Source organism: Onychomys torridus, chromosome 20, assembly GCF_903995425.1.
Source record: "Onychomys torridus chromosome 20, mOncTor1.1, whole genome shotgun sequence".
Taxonomy (NCBI): Eukaryota; Metazoa; Chordata; class Mammalia; order Rodentia; family Cricetidae; genus Onychomys; species Onychomys torridus.
Window position 1 is genome coordinate 27,178,174 of NC_050462.1, and position 26,955 is coordinate 27,205,128.

At 36.9% G+C, this 26,955-nt stretch overlaps 1 protein-coding gene across 4 annotated transcripts in view; it reads right to left on the minus strand.

Moving 5' to 3' along the window:
- Nucleotides 1-5,491: 5,491 nt before the first annotated feature.
- Nucleotides 5,492-26,955, minus strand: part of Otogl (otogelin like) — a 145,741-nt gene continuing 124,277 nt past the window's right edge. For 2 of the 4 annotated variants that reach the window (XM_036169979.1, XM_036169978.1), the window contains exons 44-58: nucleotides 25,466-25,607; nucleotides 24,438-24,623; nucleotides 23,273-23,485; nucleotides 22,778-22,882; nucleotides 22,445-22,552; nucleotides 21,185-21,286; nucleotides 20,765-20,869; nucleotides 20,640-20,680; nucleotides 16,471-16,534; nucleotides 15,291-15,469; nucleotides 14,761-14,865; nucleotides 12,860-12,979; nucleotides 11,654-11,699; nucleotides 8,071-8,150; nucleotides 5,492-7,407 (exon numbers count right to left, since the gene is read on the minus strand). In XM_036169979.1, the coding sequence (XP_036025872.1) occupies nucleotides 7,207-7,407; nucleotides 8,071-8,150; nucleotides 11,654-11,699; nucleotides 12,860-12,979; nucleotides 14,761-14,865; nucleotides 15,291-15,469; nucleotides 16,471-16,534; nucleotides 20,640-20,680; nucleotides 20,765-20,869; nucleotides 21,185-21,286; nucleotides 22,445-22,552; nucleotides 22,778-22,882; nucleotides 23,273-23,485; nucleotides 24,438-24,623; nucleotides 25,466-25,607 (1,797 nt within the window). In that variant the 3' untranslated portion in view covers nucleotides 5,492-7,206. The remainder of the gene's footprint in view (nucleotides 7,408-8,070; nucleotides 8,151-11,653; nucleotides 11,700-12,859; nucleotides 12,980-14,760; nucleotides 14,866-15,290; nucleotides 15,470-16,470; nucleotides 16,535-20,639; nucleotides 20,681-20,764; nucleotides 20,870-21,184; nucleotides 21,287-22,444; nucleotides 22,553-22,777; nucleotides 22,883-23,272; nucleotides 23,486-24,437; nucleotides 24,624-25,465; nucleotides 25,608-26,955) is intronic. The other 2 variants (XM_036169981.1, XM_036169980.1) reach the window with 1 other exon arrangement.

Below are 26,955 nucleotides of genomic sequence, written 5' to 3' on the forward strand. Positions count from 1 at the left end.
CTTGGTTCCTAAGAAGCAGGTGTTTGCTTTAGGCCAGTTAAAAAGAAATCACCAACCATCAGACCTTCAGATCCTGCCACGAAACCACAAAGCTTTCACACTGCTCATTTTAGTGGCCATCTGATGTAAGTGTTCTGGTCTCTGGGTACCCATCCCCAAGTCTACACGTAAACTAGAATGCTAAAGACGTGTGCGGTTTTCTAAATTGTTTAACGTAGCCTAGGCGGACAGGCACCCTGCACACAGGAAGGAAAAGAGCTGAAATGTTAGCTATAGGGTTAGCTAGTCAAAGCGCAGGGCTTGCAGGGCTGGGATGCCAGCAGGTGCCTCGAAACCCCACAGCCTGCCCAAACCCCGACCCTGCTCAGGGGAGGTCCCAGCAAACACCGAGCACAGTCCAGGTCCCACATAGTCCCTTTCCTCCTGCCATCAGAGCTCTGCCTCTTCCCGGGCTGTTTTCTGCTGCTTTTCCCTCCCACAACGCTGTCTCCTAGGGTTGGATTGAGTGAAAGGTCTCCATGGAGACGCGCAACTGAAGAGGCGGGAGAGTGGGAGGCCCAGTCCTCAAACATCAGTGGAGAATTGTGCGCAGACTTAGAAGGGGAGGGAAGCGGAGGCGAAGGAGGACAATAACGCAAGTGAGAACCTGGCATCTCATGAAAGGTGGGAGAAAGAAAACAGACCACGTGGCTATAAACAGCCCTAGCTTGGGGTTCAATTTATACTGGTGACTTTGTATGTGTAAGCAAGGGCGCAGTGAAACCACCAAATTAGACTGCCCCATGAGTAAAAAAGAAAGGTTTATTCGGGGGAATTCACAAATGCCATGGTTAGCTCTCTAGCAAGAATGGTGGGAAATTTTTGGCTGTTGTAAGGGGAGGGAAGTGAGCTGGAAAAGCCTGGAAAGCAGTGTGGGGCTTCGATCTGTTGCGAGCCTGTGGGAGTTGATAGAGAACTAGATGTCTTTTGCAGAGGTTAGGGCGTGTCGGATAAGGAAGTAATGGCTTTCCCTGGCAAACAGAACCTACTTTACAAGGTTTCTTAGGAATGCCGGGTAAAGTTTGTCAGGTCAGAGTCCAGCCTCAGCTAAGCTCAGAGTGCTATCTATAATATTGTGAGCGGCGGCATTACCATTTGAGGTTTGGGACCTAACAGTATGGACCCATAGTCTTTTTTAACATGCTTAGCAAGTGTTATGCTTATGCATCTTAATTTCATCTTCTTCTTCAGTCACCTGCCCTGACTTCCTTGATTTTGTTTTGTTTTTATTTATGTGAGGTTTTTGTTTGTTTTCCATCTTTTTAGTCTGCTTCAGTTTCTGACCTTGTAACTTAAACAGGTACTTGATTCACAGTGACATCCTGACTACTCGTTCATCTTCATGATTTCAGCCATTTTCAAGATCCCTAATCAACCTTATTAGGATTTACTTTCTCTCCAATGATTCAGAGCTGTGTCGATTGCTCCAAGAGAGGTATTTGTTCAGCTGGATGACTCCCACAGGCAACTCAGAATCGTCTCCCCAAAGCTAAATTTGTGATCTATCCTCTCTGATTACTTCTAAATAAATTAATATCTGGATCTTGTCTCCTTTTCGATTCTGCAAGTTTCTTTGGGTTATCCAGAACAATGCTTGTGAAATAAGCAAGTGATCTGTGTGTAGAGTGCTTACTGAGAAGCCCGTCTGTGATCTACAATGCCCCCTCCCCACATCCACCGTTCAGCTTCTCTCTTTCTTTCACGGAGCCCTGACATATCACTCACTGAAAGTAACAAACCACCAACATCTGAACTTTTGTTTTCTAGACCACTGTTCTGGTGTAGTATAAATACTGTTTATATATTTGTGTCTATACCCAGATTAGGAGCTCTGAGATGGGAAAATCATCTGACATCGGGTAACTTTATTAACGAACTATATACTCAGGTTGCTTAATTCCCAGGTGGATGGAGGTTTCTATGTTGTGGACTATTACTTTAACTAGGCAAAGATGTGTTACATTTGTTATGTTGTATTTGTTTAATGATGTAAAGATGTGTTGCTTTGCCTGCCTAAGGCACCTGATTGGTCGAATACAAAGCTGAACGTCAATAGCTAGGCAGGAAAGGAATAGGCAGGGCTGGTGGGCAAAGAGAATAAGTAAGAGGAGGAATCTAGAACTAGGGAGAAAAAGAGGGAGCTGTGACCGGCACCAATCAACCAGACAGCTGCCAGACAGAGAGAAAACAGTGAAAGTAGGACATACAAAATGAAAGAAAAGTAAAAAGAGAAACAGGTTAAAATAAGTTATAAGAGATGGCTAGTGGGACAAGCATAAGCTAGGGCTGAGCAAAAAAAAAAAAAAAAGACAATCAGTACACAAGAATTTGATTCTCACTTTTCTCAAAATGTCATTGGAAATAGATAAAAATTTTTATTGATTTAATATATTAAAAATTGTATTTTATCATATTCCCTAGCTAATCAGGAAATATTTATACAAAATATATGTGTATATACTGAAGGGAAGACCCCAGAAGAACTGGTTTGAGAGAAGTAAGGTGAGGCATAGATTAAGCACAACTCATTGCTAGATAGCAAGGCACACCCTCCAGGAAGCTTGGAAGTCATCCAAAAGCCAAGTGGAAGCCATGCACTTTAGGAGAGAAGCAGGATTTCCTGCTGGTTCTCCACCTGTCACTCACAGGTTCATCTCACAGGGCGTAAACCCCCCACTCTTTGTCAGACTGTTTCACCTAGGGCTCTGGGCCATTCACAGGCCGTGCTTTGAGGGGGTCCATAAGCAGTGGGGAAGCCAGAGTTGCCTGGGCACAGCTTGCCTGGGCTATGAGGTATCTGCCCAGGTTCCTCAGCAGCAGGATAGAAAAGCAAGCACCAAGGTCCAAGAGTGCCCAATGCCACCAGGCATAGAAGGATGAGTGTGATGTGTGAGCAGTGTGATGAACACAGTGAGAATTCTCTGCTTGTCAATCACTTCTTTGTCTCTTCAACATGGCTTTTAATAATAATAATAATAATAATAATAATAAGAAGAAGAAGAAGAAGAAGAATAGTGAGCTCTGCCTCTATAAATTGGTTTTCTCATTAGCCTGTAACAGATTACTCCAGTCTCTTGCATTCTCTGGATTTCTGTGACCTCTCCACTACCATTCCGAGCTTTACTTAAGCCTCACCCTGTTCTTTCTCAGCCCCCTACCTTAGCTCTTTCTGAATGACCTCTAAGTGGCAGAGGTCTTTTCACTGAAGTGTGGGTTCTGTTTTCCTTTCTCTGTACTCTTGCCCTCACTAACTTCAATACTTTTATACAGTTTCTTGGTTAATAACCTCTGACAGGACTCTCTCTTCTTGCCACTAGACCAATGGAAATGGGTAGATACTAATCATTTCACTCAGTTGTTTCATAGACCAGACAGCAGGATAGAAACTGAATTCTAAATCTTTTTCCCTACCTGCCCAGCAAATTCCCGCCATCCACCCACCAACTCAATCTTCAGTTGCAGAGGAATTCTCCCAACTATGTTGGCACCATAGTGATTACCAAGTCCTTTAAATTTTGCCTCCAAAATATATCAGATACAACTTTCTCCATGTGCTTTCTACCATTTTCCACCTAATCTACAGTAGTTGTATTTTTCCAATCCCTACTTATTTGGCCTCCCAGCCTATATAACCAGCCACTTCTTACACCATTGAAATCCTCAAAATGCACAAAAAAACAAAAAACAAAACAAAACAAAAACAAACAAACAAATAAAAAAACCACATTAGACTTCCAGGCATGCTGCTTTCCCACCACAGGTCTTTGGTACATGGTGCACATTGTGTAGAAACATTTGGTCACTTGATTCCTGACTCAGCCTCGGGCCTCAACCTATCACTGTACTTCAGATAATCCAAGTTAAATTGTGCTGTACTTTTAGCATGGCACTTTCTCTCTTCCCTTTACAGCCCTTGTCAGAAGTTTTCATCATAGTAAATTAAATAAACTAGTCAAAAGAGGCCAGTACCAGGAACTGTCAATCATCTGTGGAAGCAAAAACACGGACCTCATGGAAGGAGAGGGGGGAAACAGTGATGCTAGGAGCAGTGAGGAAAGATGATGGGGAGACCAGAAAACAAGCACCCCAATACAGCTAAACAGGAGGGAGTGCCCTGGTGCTCTACAGTACAGCAGGGTAACAGTACTTTACAATAGCTGGTGCTATATTGCAAAGTAATTAGTACAGTCCAAAGGTTCCCAACAGGAAGAAATGAAAAATGCTTAAGAAGATAAATTGGCCTTGACTTTATCATTTTGTCCATGTATTGCATTATCACACTGGATTCCATCAATAATATTTAAATTAATAGATGGTGGTAAAAATTAGAAAATGAAACATAAAGGCTGCCTTCAGCTGAAGAAATGGTTCAGTGAGTAAAGTGATTCCCACACAAACACAAAATCCTGAGTTCAGATCCTTGTAACCCAACTAAATTCTAGAGATCAACTCACATGACTGGATCTCTCTCTGTTTCTTCCACAGTCATCATAGCATTACATCATAGATTTACAAAATTTATTCAATCGGCTTGATTACAAAGCTTTCTAATAAAAAGTTGATAGCCTTGGGAAATTTCCAGTTTGTGTTTATACAGATGCACTGTCTAGGATCTATTTCTTTCATAGGATGATCAAACCAAAACACCCCTCTAATACCAATCCATGTTGCTAAGTCTTCCTTAAGATTGCCACCCTTTTTAGTCACCAGCAATAATATGAGAGACTTACCTTCACACACTTTTTTTTAAAACAAAGTATATTGCTAGCTTGGTGGGAAAGTGATTCTATTCAGCATTTATTTTAAATCTCCACCAGTATTATTTTTTTTTCTCTTTGAACAATCTGCATATGGCCCAATTTTCTTGTCAGGTGGATTCTCCTATGGTTTTTCAGGAGCTTTTTGCATGCAGGAATGTTAGCCCTGTCCATGAAAGATCACCATTCTGGTTTCAGTGTTCTTTTGACACTTCACGTTTTCAAGCTGATTTTGCTCATGCCATTTTCTTATTAAATTTATTAATCCTTGTGTGGAGGATGCTATATATTGAGCCAAACTTAGAATGATTTTTTCCCCTGTACAAGATGACAATTAATCTCTTCTCTATTTTTATGGTTAGAACTTCTATTGGTTTATTTCACATAGAAATTATGGATTATTTTTAGTGTATTCTGATGTCAGTGAATAGATAAATCCAAATAATTTTTGTTCAAGTGATGATTCAACTGTTCTAATAGCAATCATTGAAAGTCCATCTTTGCTTTCTGTTGACTTGAAAGATATCTTACACTATACTCCTATAAGCTTTCAGGTCTCCTTCTAGATGTCTTCATATTTATAACTAGTTAAAGACTGCATTCTTTTTAAACTTGAAGTTGAACAGAAGCAAAGATTGTGTATGTCTTGTTTTGCCTCTGTTCTCATTGTTTAGAACAGCACCAAACCCATCACAGAACTTCCACGTGTACTTACTTTATGTCTTGTTTATAAAATACCAGAAGAATATTTCTTTTCTCCCCACAAATAGGTTTCAAGATCAGTTAATATTTAATAATAGAGAGTGGAATTTAAAAGAAAATGATAGGTGACATATAGTACATACTTCTGCTTGAGATACATGACATTTTTATGTAAAACTTTAATATATTTAAACAAAAACATTTAATTCAATTTATATGCTAATAATCACAGATACAGAAATGTCTATATCTAAAGAAAATACTGGTATTAAAACAAACAAGGTAAATCATTTTTTACATACAGTAGATGTTGGGATTTTCCAGATAATACCCATTTCTAAGCAAGCCTGGAGATCCAAACACTTCATAATTACAGTATTTCTTGGAAGCATAATTTTTCAATGGAAACATTAATGTCTGAAAACAAGTCACTTAGCTCAAACTAACCCTAGCTTATTAAGCTTTTCAATGCAATTTTAATGTCCTTTTATTGACATTGAACTTCATTGGTATTTACAATCACACTAAGGCATTCTCTTTTCACTAAGGAAGAAATTCAAATAATTATATACTCCCCACCAGAAAGAATTCGGGAGTTTGCAAAGATCTCAGAGCAGATTATTTGCAAATGTCAATGATTCGCAGCCTCCTGTTCTAACATTATGAACACATTCAGATAATTTTATATCACTCCTCACTGACAAAGCAGCAGCTTTAATGGCAAAAAAGAACTCTCAGGTTTCATAGTGTACAGATACATTTAGAAACAGCCCCCAGTGATAAATAAAGGAACTAAATGTTAAATAGTAACAATATAGTTAATAATTTTAATGGTATAAAAAATATAGCTCCAGGTCTTCCTCTATATAGTGACTGATGATATTTTCTTGTTTCTTATTATTGAAATAATTATTATTGCATGTGTGGCATTCTAAATGGATATTAGACTTAAGCTTTTTAATCTTATCCAGTACTACTTAATAATGGAAGAGTCTGTGACTTTTTTGTCACCTTTCTGTGTCATTTACAATAAAAGAGCATGAAACCAGAGTCAAAAAAACTTAGAAAATAGTCTAGTTTCTTTTTTTACATAAATTCAACCACATTGTTGCTACTTATATTTGTAGAAGTCACAAAAATGTTATGTAATGTCACGCCTGAAAAATGAGAAGGGTTAGCAGTGACATTCCTAATATTTGTTGAAGTGTTCACTAAGCTAACAACCTGTGGTTCTATGTTCTGTTTCTAAGCACACAACTCTCCACAGTTATCTATCAGCCAATTATAACCGATCACATTGGCCAGAGTATGCAGTAGAAATTATAGTCTGCCTCAATATAGACAGCCATGGCAGACTGAAAATCCAAACAAAAAAAGAGAACTAAGGGCTGAAATAGAAGGAATTCTACAACAAAAGTCTTCTACTTTATAGGAATATTTAAATTCAACCCACAATGCAATTATAAATATAACAGCATTCCAACTTAACAACTTGGAATAATTTTATTCTCTGAAATAAAACTTCAAATAGAATTTTTCCATCGAAACAATACACGGTTTGTACCAGCTATTATGTAGTCAAATTCCAATAGTGTTAATGACACCAATATTCTTATACAGTGTAAGTCTGTTATGTACCTAAATAATAGTGATAAGCCAATGTTGCCTGACATGACACGATTGTACAGAGTTCTCCAAAGGCAAGAGCTTAATTCCACTGGCATGTGCAGTCTATAGGCTCCTGGAGTGTGTACATAACCTCTGTGCCATTTCCTGAGCAGTGCAGAGGCACAGTGACGTTTCTCACTCCATTTTCACGACAGCACTTGCAGAACCTCAGGTGACTTTCGACATTGATGTTATATATGGTCGCTGATGGGCATTTTCCATCACAAGATGCAACACTGATCTGCAAGGACAGATAATGAGGAGGAAAAAATCTTCAAGTTCAGCTAACAATGGTGATTATTTGATTCCTCCCAGGAGTCAGTAAGAGCTTTTTTCACCATTGCATTCCCCAATCTTCTATATGTTTAAAAGATTGTGGACATACTACATTAGAACATGACACATGCATGCATCAAAGGGTTGTTACATTGTCATGCTCAATACAGCAATGCTTACGTAATTAAAAAAATGAATTGTGTGAGCATAAAAATAGAAATATGGAATAACTTAATGCCAGCCCCAAAATTCTATTGTCACTGGTGCTGTGTTCTGGTAAAAGTACAGCATAGAATTGAGTAGGACATACTAAAAGGAGCAAAAGAATAATGCAGACCCCATCCCCTGAATACACAGCTAAAGATAAAATGTAGTCAAATACTTGTAGATTACATGTCTATCTCGCTAGATTGCAATCATCATTGAGAACTGTTGGTTATTTATGCTAAGACTAATTTACGAGTCTTCAGAAACTGGATATTTTAATATTAGAGGTTAGGAACACTCTCAAAGTTAAATATTTCATGTCATCGTTTTTTTGGTATATTAGTTTGTCAAATGTCAGTGATCCACAGATTTCCAGAAGCACAAATGTTCTTTATGTAACCAGTGTTATTTTTCTACTTACAGAGCTCTGGCTTACACAGTCCTGTTTCTTTATGATGGATTTAATGATCACTTTCTGGCATACTCTTTCTTCTCGTTTGCCTGAAAAAATAAAAATAAAAAATATATTTGTTCTTCAAAAAGCCATATAAGGGGATGGGAAGATGGCTGTGTTGGCTAAGAGCCCTTGCTGCTAATCCAGAGGGCTGGAGTTCAGTTCCCAGCACCCATATCAGATGGCTCACAACTCTCTGTGGCTCCAGTTCCAGGGGGTACCTGACACTTCTGGCCCCTCCATGAACCACACTCACACGATCATACTCATACCCCCACACAATTAAAAATAAAAATAATAAATAAATATTACAAGACCATGTAAAATGCTTTCTAAATTTAAAACATGAATATAGTTAGATTGGAAATTTGAAATATTTATTTAAATCATATATTCAGTAGTAATTTTTTTTCAAACTCCACTCTTAGATGTTGTATGTATATCTTTTTTCCCCTTCCATATGGCTTGCATCTTCTAGATTCATAGTTATTTTCACTTTTGACCTCATTATCTTAGAATATTTACTAGCCAAAACATTACATATATGGAATAATGAATTTTTAGATTTAACTGTGATTTGTATAAATATGCAATGTGTATAAGTAAGTCATTAGCATGCAACAATTTTTAAATAAAACTACATTTTCTAACAACTCATTAATATGATACATATAAAACCTTATTTGTCAGCCTTTTGCAAAGGATAAACGGTTCATACCTATGGCTGTGAAATGGTCTTTTATGATTTCAAATAAAAATCACCTTATAATCATTCATGACACCATAGTATGCATCAATATGCAACTGAGAACTTGCTTTGTCACTATAGGCAACTCAGTGACTCATTCTGTTCAATATACTTGTTTATGGAATGATGGAATTGCATTATCAGTTTTCATATGACTTTATCCATGAAAGTCTTAGTTAAAACACACGCTGATATGAAATTCCAACAGGGAAAGCTAAGCTACTCTGGTTTGAGGAGAGATGGGTCGCTAAGAGTGGCTGAAATTAAACTGCCCTTATCAAGGAAAAACTAATTCAATAAATATATGGGATATTACTCATTGTTAGTTAGTTGAATATTTTGTTTCTAGAGGTATTTCCTATGTATTCCTCACAGATTTCTTAGTAGTAAAACTGTGTTTTCACAGCACCTGTGATAGGACCTAAACTCCACAATCTCTACAGCATAACCTGGTCATTCACAATCTTAGGCTGTAATAAACCTTCTCTAATGTCAAAGCATTACTTACACACTGGATGAGAGATACTGAAGCAGTTTGCTGTTATTCTGCAACTCAAAGAGGTTGGCAGAGATGAACTATGGTGGGCCTATACCCATTATTGCCTAATGGAATCTCCTTCTCTGAGGCTTGATTTCCTGATCATTTCAGGAAGCTACACCTTCCTCCAAGGACTGGCTGTGGTCATGCCTAAACAGGCTGAGGAGTACTAGTGTATCATTCATCAGTTTAGCCACCCATTTATTCCCCTGTTGGCCTTCAGAAAAGAAATACACTAACTTGTCTATTATTGTGGGGTGATATTATGGGGCTGATTACAATGGCTTTGACTTTGAAGATGACTGTGCCTCTATCTCATATCTAAAGGAGAGTATAGACTGCAAAGCTGTCAAAGAAATGAAAAGTAAGAATATATAAATACAAGTCTCTTTAGGTTCTACAGCTAAATTTAATTTTTGTGTTCCTGCTACAGTAGATAATTGATAAACATTAGCTCACATATAATTCAGAGAATTACTAAATGAAAAATTGCTTGTTTTCAATGAACAGAAAAAAATTCGTTTGATGTTTCACCAGATTCTAGCAATTAAAATGTATGTCACTCTACTTAAGGTCCAGTCAATATAGTTCTTGTTATTTGAACTGTGTCCCTCAACTCTTCCTATGTTCAGTAGAGCTATAGAAGGTGATTTTTGTTTGGTCAAAAGGCCTTTGCAGAGGCAATCAGAAGAGAATGAGATAAGTGTGTCGATTATAATGCAGTATGACTGGCCCTTATAAAAAGAGAAATTTGGAGACACACACACACACACACACACACACACACGGAAACATAATACAAATATGGAGACAGTCATCTATAAGGCAGGAACAGAGATTATGCTCTCAGTGAACTCATTAGAAAGCAACCTGCCAACATCTACATTTGGGAACTACAGATCTATATAAAACAGTCCACTTCTGCTGCTTAAGCCACCTGCTCTGTGAGAGTTTGTGTTTCAATAGACCTGGAATGTCACCCAGTAAAATGGACATGAACTTGTAAAATGCTGAACTTTTCCACCTTTTTTTTTTTTGGTGTGTGTGTGGGTTGCTTATATATGACTTAACTGGGTGTTCTACACAATGGAACTAAATTTTAGCACATCATCAATAATCACAGGAAATTTTATTTGGTCAAATTACTTTTGAGCTGAAAATTAGAGTATTTCCAGAATTTATTGCAGTGGACTTTTGTGCAAATTATTTTATATATTTATATATTCTATCTTTATGTATTCATGGGATTCAGTCCTTCAGTATACTCAGAAATCTTACTTAGAAATATTTCAGCTTTTATTTAATAATCCATCCCAAATTATACTATGTTCTTTTCCCCAAGAGCATCTCTATATAATGTTTAAATTGCTACTTATGTAACTTTTATTAAAATTCCTACTTTTGGATTCATATAAATTCATATTTTAAAAAATAAAAATGGTTGGCTGTATAGTCCTCTATTCTATTTCAGTCTTTAAATTATTCAAAAGTCTTTAATTAGGCTGGTAATTAAAACAAATATAAAATACATTACTTGCATGTAGTTAACTAACTACCATGAAATTTTCTAAATATAGGATTTAAACATAATTCCCTGTTGGAATTTCCCAGAAGTACAGACTTATAGTTTTTTTCAAATGGTATGAAGATACTATAATCTCCTGAATGTTGACACTGGTGTGTCAATAGCATTCTTGTCATAAACTTGCTAAGTTTGTGTAATTGAGCATACTCCAAGCAAAGTAGGACATAGTGAACTTGAAACTCAAACCTATTAAAATCCTAGGCTAGAGGCTGAAGGGGTGGCTTAACTATTGAGATGGCTGGCTACTCGTCCAGAGGACGTGGGGTTTGATCCCTGGCACCCACATGATGGCTCACAACCTTCTGTAACTCCAGTTCCAGGGAATCTGATGCCCTCTATTTACATCTGTAAGTTCTGCATGTGTATGGTATACAGACATACATGCAGGTAAAACACCAATTATTTTAATTTTAAAGAAAAAACAGGCTATGAATTTTAGAAAATACTTCAATAAAGAAATGTCCAAAAATGAAATGAGAGTTTATCCAGGTAAAACTGTTATCATATACCACACAATGTAAAGGCTGGGTTACAAGAATATCCACCACACATCACAAAAGCGTTTAAATGACAGACTTTCCAAAGTACATCTTGGGAACAGGACTGTTGAGAGAACCCAGCACAACCATGTGAGCCACGAAAACTACTCTATGATTACATGGATTATATCCTCACTTACAGATCTTGCAACAGCCTTCATTATAAAGCTTTATAATTCCTTCATTCTAGAAAAGAAAAAAAAAAAAAAGGTAAAAGATACAGTGTTTGTCCATTTCCTCTTAACCTGGAATTGAAAGCCAACTCTCACAATATTTTATCAGCCATCACAAAGCCTTTATAGAGAAATAATTAGAAGTTAACAAATCCTAATAATAATTTCTTAGGAACAATATTTTGCTTAAAAACTGCACTGTCTCTACCTTAATACAAAAAGTACTAAAATATGCTACTTAAGAATACTTTTTCAATGCTCCAAATATTTTTAAGATAATAAAATAATGAAAGCTATTATACTAACTAGTTGTCATTCATTTTCAACTCCAAAAAATAAACTATAATAATTAGATGAATTGAATTTCTAAGTATCATAAAAATGTTGAGGGCACTTTTTTCATTAATAAATACTTTATTTTTCAAACAAACCCCATTTTCCAGGACTAAAATATAATTTCAATACATGCAATGGCTTCCTAGCCATCACTATTAAAGGGTAGCTACAGAGGAAAAATCAGGGAGACTAATACTATTTCTCTAAGCAATTGAATAAATCCCATTTTTTGTTAAGGACTGATTGTCTAAGTAATTAACACTGGAAAGAGTTTGTTTTAAAATAAAAACCGTAACCCTTTAAGAATCTTTTCCCCTAATAGATTTTTCTCTGAGAAAATGGTGCGGAGGCGGGGGGGGGGGGGGGGGGGGGGAGCGGTGGTGGATGGAGCAAATCTATAAAATCTGGAAAAGCACTAAGTTCTCCAGTGGCCTGTATCGGAGAAGAAAGGTAAATGTCACTAAATCAGGATGCATTAATGACACGAATAAATCTATGTGTTTGTCTAAGGGAAAAAAAAAAAAAAGGTAAAACTCAATTAAGTAGCACATTTATCTACATTAGAAGGGAGCCTGGGTTGGCTGACCAGAGGATTTTCAATTATCCCTTAATATACACATAAAAACCTAGACATAGCAAATTAGCCATTCTTAGGAAGTCCAATTTGAATTTAAAATGGCAAACTAAAGAGCTATACCGGAGATTTTATTTATGCAAAGAAAGAACATCCTCCACAGCAAATAAGCCAGTGTCTGTAGGACCTTGGAAAGTAGACTAATGTGTACTTCCTAAATTACAGCTAATGCAGAATTTCTTTAGATGTAACAAAGTACAAACCAGTTTGCATTCGGTCTCATTAAAAGGAGGGCAGACCATGCTGTAGTTTAGAATCAATGCTCCCTCATCAGTCTTAACACATTCATATGTGGTACAGTTATAGTGCCAGGTGCTCCCTTCCTAAGGAAAAAAAGAAAGTAAGTTACTGCTATCCATGCTAATATGTGTTAACTCCTTAGACCCTTAAATTAATTAAATATGTAATCGAGTCCAAAAAGACAGAGTGTTGTAGAATATTATTTTAAGGTGTGTTACTTTTGTTTATGTTGCATTTGCTTAACTCTGTGAAGCTGTGTTACTTTGCCTGTCTAAAACACCTGATGGTCAAATAAAGAACTGAAGGGCCAATAGCAAGGCAGAAGGAAAGAAAGGCAGGGCTGACAGGCAGAGAGAATAAATAGAAGAAGAAATCTGGGAAGAAGGAATGAGAGAACAAGGAGAAGAGGACTCCAGGGGGCAGCCACTGAGCAACCATGCAAGCCATGGAGCAAGAGTAATATTTACAGAAGTAAGAGACTGGGAAAAATCCCAGAGGCAAAAGGTAGACGGGATAATTTAAGTTAAATAAAGCTGGCTGGCAACTAAGCCAAGCTAAGGCTGGGAATTTATAATTAAGAATAAGCCTCCATGTGTGATTTATTTGGGAGCTGGGTGGCAGGTCCCCCAAAAGAGTAGAAACAAACAAAAACAGAGAGCTTCTTGGGCCATTAAAATTCCATTTGAAAGTATCCCTAATTGTATCTCAAAATCAGAGAGAGAGAGAGAGAGAGAGAGAGAGAGAGAGAACGTGTTTGTGTGTGTTTTATTTCATAATGGAACTGAGAGGTTAATATGACATATAACAACTGTAAGAACAGAGGTATCTTTTTCTACTAGTGGTCATCTAATGACAAAATGCCAAAGGTCTCACTATGATATTTCTTACTAGTGACAAAACAACAACCACACCCCTCTCAATCCTTGCTTGAGATTTGCTTTTCTTCCTCCTGCTCCTTTATTGCCAGGTTTAAAAGAAAACATTTGCATACTGACGTTTGTTGTGTTGTAGCTGTGATTGAAAAATACAGTCAAATTCTTGAAGATTCCTTGTAGATCAGTAAAAATTTAGATGAACTCAATCACTTTCTTTGCCCTGGTCAGTGGGTTCTCAATCTGTGAGTTGAGACCCATTTGGGGCATTATCAGATATCCTGCATATCAGATATTTACACTGTGATTCATAACAGTAGCAAAATTATGAAGTAGCAACAAAAATAATTATTTGATGGGGGGTCACCACAGCATGAGTGTAGTGAACTGTATTACATGGTCACTGCATTAGAAAGGATGAGAACCACTGTTTGAGGTCCTATCTCAATTTATAAATAGCTTCAGATCCTCCATGAACCCCAATCAACTTACAATCTGTAAGTTCAGGGGCAATAAAAATAATATTCAAATTGAGAAAATAGTAATATCCAATATATCAAAAATAAAAATTTAATGGCTCCATAAATATACTAATTTTTATTATCCTCATAATTGATTACATACCAGACTTTCCTGGAACTCATTTCTCACATCTGGAAAATTGTGAGAGTCCAAGTTAAAATTACCTTAGGAAGCAACTTAAACAAGTATCAAAAAATATCAAAAAGTTTAAAATATAATAACTACAGGCCGGGCGGTGGTGGCGCACGCCTTTAATCCCAGAACTTGAGAGGCAGAGGCAGGTGGATCTCTGTGAGTTCGAGGCCAGCCTGGTCTCCAAAACGAGTTCCAGGAAAGGTGCAAAAACTACACAAAGAAACCCTATCTCGAAAAACCAAAAAAAAAAAAAAACAAACAAACAAACTATATTAATGTGCAGTGTATGCAGAATTGTCTGGATGATATTTTTAATAGGAAATAAAAATCCATACCTCATATATAACTGATGTTCCATTTTCCATCTGAAATTTACAAGATATGTTTTTACAGGTTCCACAGCAATCATAATCACTGGGGGATGGACTGTACATCTGGTGCTGCATACAATGAACAGGCAGAGTATTAGCCATGCAGCAATATTAGCATGTTGATGAGTTAGTTCTGAAGGTGTTCTCTCTGAAGATCTGTAAGCATTTCTAAAGTTGCATCTGAGTAGCTTCAAAGAATAATTTACTTTGTGTAGCCAACTTACAAATGAAGTAGGTATTAACCTCTACGTCTACAGCAACATTCATCAAGCAGGTGCGACAATCTTAGGTCAACCAAGCAAACAAGCTCCCCATAACAACTCTTGAAGCTCATGGTCACTCATTGTAAAGTGAAAATGTGCATTATATAGACAGCTCATAAAATAACAGTGTTGAGGAGCTAGTCAAGCATATAAGGTATTCGTAAGTTCAAACTCTCTAGCTGTTAATTTTAAACTCACTAGGCCACCAGAGCAACTTATAAGAATACTTACAACATCGCAGTCTTTTGAACAATTCACCATTGTAACATTCAAAGTATGAAAGCCTGTATTGTTATCTTTTTCTTCCAGACATTCTATGGTGTAACAAAAGTCCCCTTCCAAATACTTTGTCAGAGATTGTCCAGGACTCAATACTGATACTTCTTGAAACACACACACATCATCCTTTTCTAAAAAAAAAAAAAAAAAAAAAAAAGTCAATAAAAAAACACAATGTTGTCTTTTGTATTTACCAATCAATAGAACTTATAATAAAAGTCAATTTGTAAAAATCACTTGTATTAACATGCTCCAAAAGATGCACTTTATAGCAACATCCGGAAGGATGAGGTCTCGGGTATGAGCAATGTATTTCTGTTCCTCCTCCAGAACACAGATCATGATCACTGTTAATGTGGATCTAGATGGATGGAAAGTCGAATTCAATAATAGTAGCACCCTTCACTGTGGGACTCTGTTAATATTTTGTGACTTTAATGATCATGATGTTAAAAGAAATGATTCTATTCTTAGTGCTTCTGGTATGATGCACCACTGTATCTATATGGTGGCATATTAGAGCAGGCTGGGAGAGGGCTGGAGATAACCCAAAAGCTCTCCTTGCCTCTAAGTCTGAAGTTCTGCCGTTGTTTGCTCAGACAAAATTTTGAAGCAATTTAAGCCATTGAAGAAATATTCTACATGCTGTGAACCCACTAAATCTTAGTATAAAAATATAGTATTTCATGCTTTGAAATGGTAATAGTTATCATTGAGCAAAAACATGTTCACAATTTTAGATAGCATAGGTTTTTTATTTGTCTCCATATATTTCATCCTGACCACAATTTCTGCTCCTTCATCCTCCCCAGTCTCGCCCCACCTCCCCTTTCCCCTAAATCTACCAATTCTTGGTCTTTTGACTAAAATCAAGTGTTGATGGCATATTTTAAAGTGGCATAGAAAAATTTCAGTTCTGCGGTAAGATATTCATGTTTTTATCTTATCAAATCTCTCTAAACATTTTAAGACATTATGAAGGAAAAATAAGAATTGTTTATTGTAGTGCTGGCAGCTGGTCTTACTACAAATACACTATTTCTCAAAGAACATATTTTTAAATATATCAATGCTAAACAATGGACACGAATAATAAGCATTTATTATTTAAAAGTATTAAAAGAGCATTTACCACAAAGATACTGTACACATCCACAGTCACTCTGAAAGTTCTGATCAACTGTGGGAAATTCTCCCTATTAGAAAGAAAGTATCATGAGATTTATCGTGATCATTTTCAAAATACACATTATAAATAATTTCACCCAGCTAGACATTTATAAGATACTTAACAAACCTTCTAGTGAGTAGGCTTAAGTTTGCTGAGCATTCAGGAAAAAAAAAAATCACAATGAAAATGTAATTGTGGATTACTCAATGCTTGTATAGGGTAGGTGTATATACATGTTTGTGTGTGGAGGCACATGTGTGTCTTGTGTGTGTGGATAAGAATGAACATGTATGTTGAAACAAGTGGACAACAGGTGTCTCCATTTGGTGTCTTATACATTAAGGCAAGGTGTCTCACTTGTGCTCAGAGCTCATCAGTTAGGTAGTGTAGGTAGCCAGTTTGCCCCATAGGTAGCTAGCTTGCTCCAGGAATCTTCTATCTCTGCCTCTGTGGGCAGGAAATACAGGTGAGGTGCATAGATATTGTGTTTCCTAACTCAGGTGAATTTACCCACTCAACTATCTCCCCAGCACAGATTATTCAATTTCCTTATCTATTAAATAAATGAAGGTGGACATGATGATATTTATGATTTGTCCTAACTCTAAAATCCTACTAAATTTGTTTGATTCTAAGATTCTAGAGGGCACTTTGAAGGAAAAGAAGCTTGGCAGCCCTGGAAATGTACTCATCTGCTCTCTGGAGGCAGTCCAGAGTTCTAAGGTCTACAGGGTCTACATCCCAGCAAGGCAGCTATGGCATATACATAGAGTAAAATCGGGGCAGTGTCTAATAGTCAACTCAGGAACAGGACTGCAATGTGTGGAACTTGGCTCCCTCTTTAGTAGCTTATATGAATAAGTGCACATTACTTTACCAATCTGTGCCTTATTGCCCACATCTATAAAGTAGATATAGTAGTACTGCTGGCCACTTAGCATTATGGAAAGAAATAAATGGGCCAGTGTGTATAAAGAAGTCAGGATTGAAGTGACACCCCAAGAGTACTGTATAACCTGCAGCTGTTAGTCACCTTTTGTCATGTCTGAGACTCAAACCTTACCTTATTGGAAATGGTTTAGCAGTCTCTAAGACATAGGTTCTCAACCTGCTGTATGTTGCGACCCTCTAAGAGTCCAACAACCCTTCACAGACCACAACTAAGACCATTGGAAATATCAGATATTTACATTACGATTCATAACAATAGCAAAACTACAGTTATGAAGTAGAAACAAAAGTAATTTTATGGCCCAGGGTCACCAAAACATGAGACCTATATGAAAGGGTCACAGCATTAGAAAGGCTGAGAACCACTGCTCTAAGCAATCATAGAACTGGGCTTAAATTTTCAAGTATTTTCCTTGTAAGTATTTCCTTTTCCACAATGCCTTTAATCTTTATAACACATATTAATAAAATGAATTTGAAGCCAGGCAGTGATGGCATGTGCCGTTAATCCCAGCATTCAGGAGGCAGAGCCAGGCGGATCTCTGTGAGTTCTGTGAGTTCAAGGCCAGCCTGGTCTACAGAGCGAGATCCAGGACAGGCAACAAAACTACACAGAGAAACCCTCTCTCGGAAAAAAAAAAAAAAGAAAGAATCTGATTCTTCATAAAAGAATCTGATTCTTCATATAAAGAATTTATTCTAATAAATTCACTTCACCATCTTAAAATTGCTTTTCCTTCAAGATATTATGTTACATTTTTTGTGCCTTATAACTTGTAATTTCATGTCGTGATTCATTTGTTGTTTTATGACTTTAAAGACAATTGCAAGGAGCTTGGCAATAATGTTTTCTAATGGAACTTTTTAAAAACTATTAATCAATTTTACCAGTGCAAATGGTAGTCTTTAGAATTCTTTAGATGAAATAACAAAGCTGCCTGGTGTTTCTGTACAGGTTACTTACCACAGGTTTTCATTTTTAATAATCAAGGACATAGTTACACACAGTATTTCCTCAAAGGATCAAATTTCAATTTTATATTCCTTTGTCTATGTCTTTTTAGACCATACCCACATATTTATTTGTAGCTTTATCCCTTAAGGACTTAACTCCACCAGCAGAATATATCTTTATTATTTACCAGTCCTTAACATTATACCCAATAAGACAGTGTGCTCCTGCATAAGCATCACGGTCCTTTAAGGTTAGTAGAAAACTCAATTATCTTGGGTTGTTTTCACTCTTTGCCGAGTATGATATTCAAGCACAAGTTTCTGCATGGCATTCATTTTCTTTCTTGTGGGTAGGTTGTTGGACCAAGTGGTAACTGTCTATCCTAGTGAATTATTACACTGTTATTGAAAGTGTGTACACCATTTTACATCACCTCAAGCAGTATATAGTCATTCTCATATCTCTTATCCTTTCAATATGTGTTATAACCGAGTTTTTTCAAATTGGGCATGAAGTCATTCTCATTGTAGAATTGGTTTACACTTAAGACAAATGATGATTAAGGATCTTCTAGGCTAGCAGAGATGTTCTGGATGAAGTTAATCATGATTGGAATTCCCCAGATCTAATCTGAAATGTTCCACTGGCTACCAGAGTACTGGCCAGGTATACAGTACACTCATATTCACACACACCTTTGAATCCTGACCTCAATCAATCATTTACCCTTATAAGCTTCAATTTCCTTATTTATGAAATGAGCTAAAAATCAGGTTCTTGAAGATTTGATGTTAAGTAAGAACATGAGAGATGTCATGATCCTACTTTTATGAGAACGTGCTTGGAATACAAAGATGAAAACTTTTTACAAAAATCTGTGGTAGTTAAACTTGATTGTCAACATAACCTGAAAAAAATTGCTTAGGAGACATGGCTCTGGGCTTGCCTATGAGGGTATTGCTAGTGCAGTTTACTTAAGGATGGGAGACATAGCCTTAAGGAGAGCAGTACTATGCCATGGAATGTGTCACAGACTAGGTAAGTAAGAAAAAGGGAGGAAACAAGCTGAGCACCAATGTTCATCTCTCTCTGCTCTCCATCTGCAGCAACAATGTGAACAGATTTTTCCTCTCCTGCTGCCAAGCCTTCCCAACATCATGGACCATATATCCCTGGACCTTGAGGCCAAATCTTTTCTTAAGATGCTTTTTTTTCCAGGCATTTGGTTATGAGAAAATTAACTACTATGAAAGTTATTGTAAATTTTCAGCATTCTGTATAAACCATGGATAACATCATCTGAGAAAATATAAAATTAAATGATATTGAAAATAAAATGGCAACATGCAAAGAGGGAGTCTGTTACTTGATGTTATTTCTCACTTGTTTCCCAACAAAGCTTGGGTTTCAGATGTCTGAATGGGCTGGGAGTACATGTAAAAGTAAGAATGTCTTTGTGGAAGACAATATCTGCTCTAATAAATGAGGGTAGGAATATATTTTCTTTTTTAAACCTAATAGCATAAAACGAAGGTAGATACTTGCTGAAAAGACATACAAAGTCCCATCAGTCACACTCTGTTAATAGTTAGCAGTCACCCTTTTTGTCTTAAAACAATAAACTCTTGACATTTTTCTCTTTATATTCTCATAGGTAATGCAAGAAAAGACATTTACATTTGTACCTCTTTCTCCTATGTAAAGTATGCATTAGAGGCTCACTTTCTAGAAGAATTATTTGAGATGCCTTTCAATAATTAAATAATTTCAATAATTAAAATAATTTTTCCCAATATTTTGCTTCATTTTAAGGACTGGGACCTTCAGTAATATAATGTTAGTAGATTAAATTGTCTCTTAAATAATTATTTATTACAGTGCATTATATTTTATGCATCACTTTTTTTGACAAATCTTACTACAGAACCCTGATTGGCCTGGAACTCTCAATGTAGACATGATGGCCTCAAACTCACAGAGATCCACCTGCCTCTGCCTCACAAACACTGGGATTAAAAGTATGCAACACATTGCAAGGCAACTTTCTTAAATAAAATACAAAAGGTTAACTATCATGATGTGATGTCATTATTTTAATCTACTTCAATATAATACAACAAGGACAATTACATTAATTTTGAATAATTCAGAAATGAGGCCAATAAAGGGAGAAGATACCAATTTGAACAACACAATAAGGCGATCAAAATATATACATTCTTACCACTTCACACGTTGGCATGACAAGATTTTCACAGTTGCACTCTAAAAGGCAAAAATCAGCATGTTTACCCGAATCAAAATACATCAAAGCATTATGACAATGTTTTAAGATATGAAATGAGTTACCACAATGCCAATTTGGGCAACATTGTCCAGATACATTTTCCTTCACCAGATTCATATCTTTTGCACAGTCGAATAATGGTGGAGGACAGAGGTTTGGCTCACAAACTGGGAAGAAAAACCAAATGGGTAAAAATGAAAAGATGAGTCTCATGGACTTGCCAGTTCTCATCAGTTTGCTGTCATTACCAAGGCAATGCACAATGTATAGTCCCCAGTGGCTTCTTCTATTTCTCCCTACCATGTGCTCTTATGAATAGCATGAATTAAGCCATAGTCCTTGATCTAGCCCAGCTCATCCCGTGAAGACCCCTGACAAAGGGGTACAAGTTAACAGCACCACTGGACTTCTTAAACATCTAACTCTTTTTGGACTTTTCATTGACACATTAAGATATTTTAAATTAGTTAAGACGGCCTTACCACAATAGTACTGTGGACAACATAAATGTGTAGTGTTCAGATCCACTGTGAGGAATTCCCCATGCGTACACTGTGGAGCTGGTTCAGTGCATGTCTCACAAACTAAAAATGAAACAAAAAGCCAGAGTCACACTAAGCTAAAATCAAGTTAATGGGTAGTTCGGATTATAAACCAAATCAAAATAAAGTACAGTATGTTTAATTAAGAAGTAGGAAAATAATTCATTGCCTAAACGCACAACTTTATGCCTCCTAAATACAATGCAAAAGAGGATATCTTATCAGAAATATTAGGCATTTCTTTCCAGAGGAATTTATTCTTATTGAAAGCAAAACAGCAATGATTAATTTGCTGTGATTATCTTATTTTTGTTTTGCCTTTAATTGGTCCCATTTATAGATGAACAGTGCAGTAGGAACGTGTTCATACATGCCTCCAGATGTGGTAATTTTCTGAATGACTCTGGCAAATGACTCATCCACACAGTTCTTATAAAGACTATTAATAAAGGGGCCCCATCCTGACTGGCTACTCTGTGTGAAAACCCAAGCCTGACGGATTAAAATTGCTTTCAGTGGAATTTGAATGAGAAATGGAGCCGCAGCAGAACAGGAAGCAGAAAGAGGTGGCGTCTCTTCCTCCTGAGCTTCTGTGCTTGCCCCTAAATCCTTGTTTGAACTTAATCTAGCCACTTGCCTTCAAGGAATCAATGGAATTCCAGGAGGTATCTTCTGATTTCTGGTGTGATAATTCTCTTGAACTGGGGAAAGAGTTTTCCTTATTATTCACTCCCTAGTTCATCAAACGGAATGCTTTGATCTGGGTACTTCTTAGCTGTGTTTGATTCTCCTGTGCTCTTTAGGGATCATTATAGTTCACAGGAGGTGGTATGTAGACATGAAGTTTTAAAATGGTCTTGTATGTCTTAGTACAGTGTGTTGTTCTAGCTGGATCTTCTAGAAAAGCCCACACTAAATTTTCTTTTTAAAAGAGTGATACATTCCTAATTAAAGAAAAGTCTTGATTACATGATTTTGATGATGTTTGCACAGGTACACATAGTTTTGTTGATGGGGTAAGCACTGACTGTAATATTATTGAGTTATTTACAATGTACTCTGCTTTCTACCATTTGCATTCAGTTCAGTTCCTACAAGATAACAGGATACCACTCGCCAGGAGGTCCATGAAATTTGCAGCAAACAGATGTTTCCCAGCTCCTTTCTTTTTTTGCTGCAAATTGTCTCCACAGTACTCACCACAGAAAGGGTAGAAACAGCAAGGTTCTCCTTGTCGAACCTGAAGTGTAAACTGGTCTTCTCTGCAATCTGGTGTTGAAATATTGGGGCATTTCAATGTATCACATTCTGCAGAATCACAAATACGTTTGAAAATGTGTATGAGTGGGACAACAGATAATACCATTTTTCTCTCTGAATTGAGTAACAAACCTAATATAAAGGCATTTTTAGGAATTAGCAACTTCACAATCTTTTACAATTAATTCCATCCTTAGAGACCCAGAGGAAGAGAGCCTCCTCAGCTATTTCAAATGTACAGTGAGCTTTATTTTCCCTAATAGATGGACTTACCGCATTTATACTGTGGACAGCAAGAAAGAGCACTATAGCCAACTATCAACTTCTGACTACTCGTGCATACTGGAATGGTCATGTCACACAACGTCATGTCACAGCCTAGAAATAAGCAGCAGAAGTGTTACAGGAGCCGTGAACACAGCTGGGATCTTACACTGCCATCTCAGAGTGGGGAAATGGCTCTAGAAAAGGTGTTTTCACTCCAAGGAAACCCACCAAGCCCCAAACTGGGCTGTATATGAACACCAGCTCTCAGGATTCTCTGGGATTTTCTTCCATCTCTTACTATCATAATCAGAGATTCAGAGTTCTGCCTTTTGTCATAAGTTGTTGAATATTATTAATAATTACTGACAAGTTTTTTTTACATGCATTTATACAACTCATTTTGAGAAAATGACATTTATGGAAGAACTTCATTGTTACCCTGCTGCGTTTTTCAGACTGATTAGAATGCACATCTACAAAGGCTCCAGTTTATCCACATACCACAAACTTCTTTAGAACAACAGGTCAGCTCATCAACAAAGCCCAGGACAACTTCAGCTTCTCGTTCACAAATGGGGGAGGGCTCTTCTTCACAGACAGGCTCGATAGGAATAATCCTCCCATCCTCCAAACATTTGTAGAGGGCACATTCATCAATACCCCCATTCCAAATCTCCCCAGCACTGCGGGGTCGATCTTCACTGTCAGTACATACTTCAAAAAATCAACAATGTTATTTTGTTTATAATCTGGGCATGACATCAAGTCAAGTCATGATGTTTTTAATTTTGGACCATGACTTTCCCATCAATATAACTGCAGGTCATGAATATGTACTTCCTCAGATTCTTCTTTGCTTTCTTCAGTTAGTACGTTGCACGTTCTTTAACCAAAGTTGATATAAAGTCCACAGAAAATATTATTTTCTACAACTTTCCACGGGCATTTTCTTGTTGGCAGTCACAAGCCTATTTCTGAAAGTATCCTTAGATTTCTATTCTATCTGTCCTTCCATTTAGTTATTAGCAAAATTACTTTTCTTCTTGCCATGACTAAGACCCATATGACTGACAAAGTACTGTGTTGCAACCTTTAGAATTCTTTGCTTTGTAAAATCTACCACAATGATGAAGACATTATGCCAAAACTAATTTGAACATGAACACAGAGAACTTAAGTGTTTTCCCCTAGAAAATAATGCTATCTACCATTTCCTGCATCCTTATTTTCTTAAGGCATTGAATGCATAAAATGTTTTTTAATTATCTTATATTTCCCTGTTCTAACCTTAGAAATTAAGTCCCATATAATTTCTCCATCTTACAGATACATCGCCTCAGAGTCACAGAGGCAAAGGTGAACCACAATACAAAAATAATTAGAACTTAAATTGACCCCACAACGTACTTTTAATTTTTAATTTACCTTGTTCTTTCCTAGTTATGAGTATATACATAAATAAAGATTAAAGACCATTATCACCAAATGTCCTAATTTTAACTCCAACTGAATCCATATTAAAAGCAAACTACAAACTCATTTCCTTTCCAACACCTCGGTCATTTTTGGTGAAATTCCCCTCAGCATAAATTTCCAACATATAAAAGATATTGTACGTGTGTGATTGCTGGATTCCTGAGCAATCATTTTGTACTTTAGCCCTTACCACATTCTCGCTCGGGGATGCATAGAGTTTTATCTGGCCTGTGAAGAATGGTTTCATTCTTGCACACACAGTCTTCTCTCAAATTCAGACATGAGGTGTGTCCATAGAACCATTTATTGAGACATGTCCTTGCTTCACATGGTCTCACACAGGGCTGATATTCCTTCCCCTCTGGGCAGCTCAGAGCTGTAGGCAATAAAAGAGAATTTGCTAATAGCCAAGGTAATCTATGTGAATTCTGGTTGAGAAAGAGGTCAGCCTGCATTACAGAGACAAATTTTGCATATTTTAGTCCTTTAAAGCTTATTTTTCATTTACTGCATAACCACAAATGAAGTGAGCCTTGTGAATTCAAAGGCATCCTTCAAGTATCTAGATAGTATTCAGTATTGTAGTTGCAAGTGTTTATTTAATATATGTTAAATATATTTCCAATATCCTGTACAGGTCTCTTTCAAATAAATATGAAGTCAACTATTACAAAGTTTCTGCTCCATGCAGCCAGAGGAGATACAATTTCTTTTTTTCTCTGCAATATAAAAACACCCCTTAAATATGTAACTCTAACTAACTTTAAAAAAAGAAAAAGAAAAACAAGAAAAAGGTGCCTGTTGAGGTTTAATCATTTACTGCCAAAAGAAGCATTGCTGAGCAGCTTCTAAACAATGCTTTAGGAAATTCTTGTTGATTTCACTATTCTTAAAATGTCATGCTGTTCAAAAATGAATATTCAGCTTGTGGGAGGTGGTATAGTGAAATTGGAGATGTAGACATTCACAATGAATCAAGAGTGGAGATTCCTCTGGTGACACAGCAAGGGAGGGACAGGAGAAGGACACAGAGCCAAATACCCTTTTATTTCTGGAGCTCAGTGACTGCCCTTTCACTGTGACATTTGCTTTCTTTTTCTCCATTCACCTTCTGTTTATTAAGTTATTTCGTGACTGACCGTGAAATGTAGAAAGGACTGTGAAGCGGAGGATATTTCAATATGACTAGAAGATATCACTGTGCTCACAGTCACTTACGGCAATACTCAGGGGTCCGCCACTGAACGCAGATGTCAAATTTGTTGCACAGAGCTACGTAGGCAGAAACGGCATCGCATTCATAGATCCAGAGATAGGTGTAATTGATCCACATTTTTTCACAAAAGTCCCTTGGTGAGACCTAGAGGTGCATGTTACCATACAATCAATTCTGTGGTTTTAACTTTCCCAAAGGCCATGAGATAACCCCCAAACCATTTGAAAAAATCAGACAGAGCGTGCCTTTTGTGCCAGTACATAAGGTGGGAAGGTGAATGCAAATCTGAGGCCAGCCTGGTCTACATAGCAAGTTCAGGTTAGCCAGGGCTACATAGTGAGGCCCTGCTTCAAAGAAGCTAAAAGAATCAGAGTAGTAAATTAAAGTCATTAAAGTTTCTCTTAGATCTCAGTTTTTAAAAACTGTTTTTCACACACACACACACACACACACACACACACAGATTTGAAAAAGAAAAAGAGTTGGTGATGCTTTTTTAAAATGATCTAAATAATGGCAAAGTACGTGTGTGTTTATTTTTATGTGTATGCATTTAAAATATTTAAGCACTTACCATTCACCTTCATCTAAATTTTGAACAAAACTGACCTCCAGAAAAACTACTTTTTTCCATTAGAGCCTTTTGTGCATTCCGTTGAGGAACTCATAGTCCAGGCTGACTGCAGAATCTGCTCTTCCCTGTCTAGCATGGTCACCCACAGTGAGTTCCTTTCTAACTATACTTTCCTTGCTCTTCTCTCTAGACTGCCCTTCACCTGTGCAGAATGCACCAAAATGCCTCAGTATTCTCCTTGCATAGACTGTTGTACCAAATATTCTCTTACCCACATTGTTTTATGTGTCTCGATCTTTCTCTCTCTCCCCCTTCTTTTCTGGCAATGTGTGCTTTTAGATGGCTCAGATATGTAAATCTACCTGAAGGCTTTTCCAAAGCTGGGTTCCTACATATATCCATACCATGTATTGTAAATATCTGTTCATGGATTCCCCTCCTTTTAAATTTCTTGAAGGCTTAGGGAGGACCTTATTTGTACATCACAGAATTTTAGCACAGTCCCTATTATATGCTAGAGTAAATGGCTTACAAAACTTTGTACCAGTTTGTCCTTTTTTTCTTTAACAAGAAATCTTTTTTTATTGACACAAGTCTCTTTAAATATTTACTAATCACATAAACTAAGAGAGCAAGAGAGTAAGGGGGGAAGCCTATAAACTGAGGAAACGAGAGCACACAAAGATCAATTCAATTGACTGAGTGATGGTTGTGTTACAGGTATATGCACACTGGAGGGTAGCATCGTAGGAATTGATTAAAACTTCGCTTTCTTAACTTCTACACATGGTTATCAAGCACCATTGATCTCTTTCTGCCGGGGGAATTTATTCACGTCAAAGAATTCTATTTCCCTAAAAGTTATACAATTCTAACAAAATGTAAGAGGAAAAATGGTAATTATGCTTCCTATCTCTA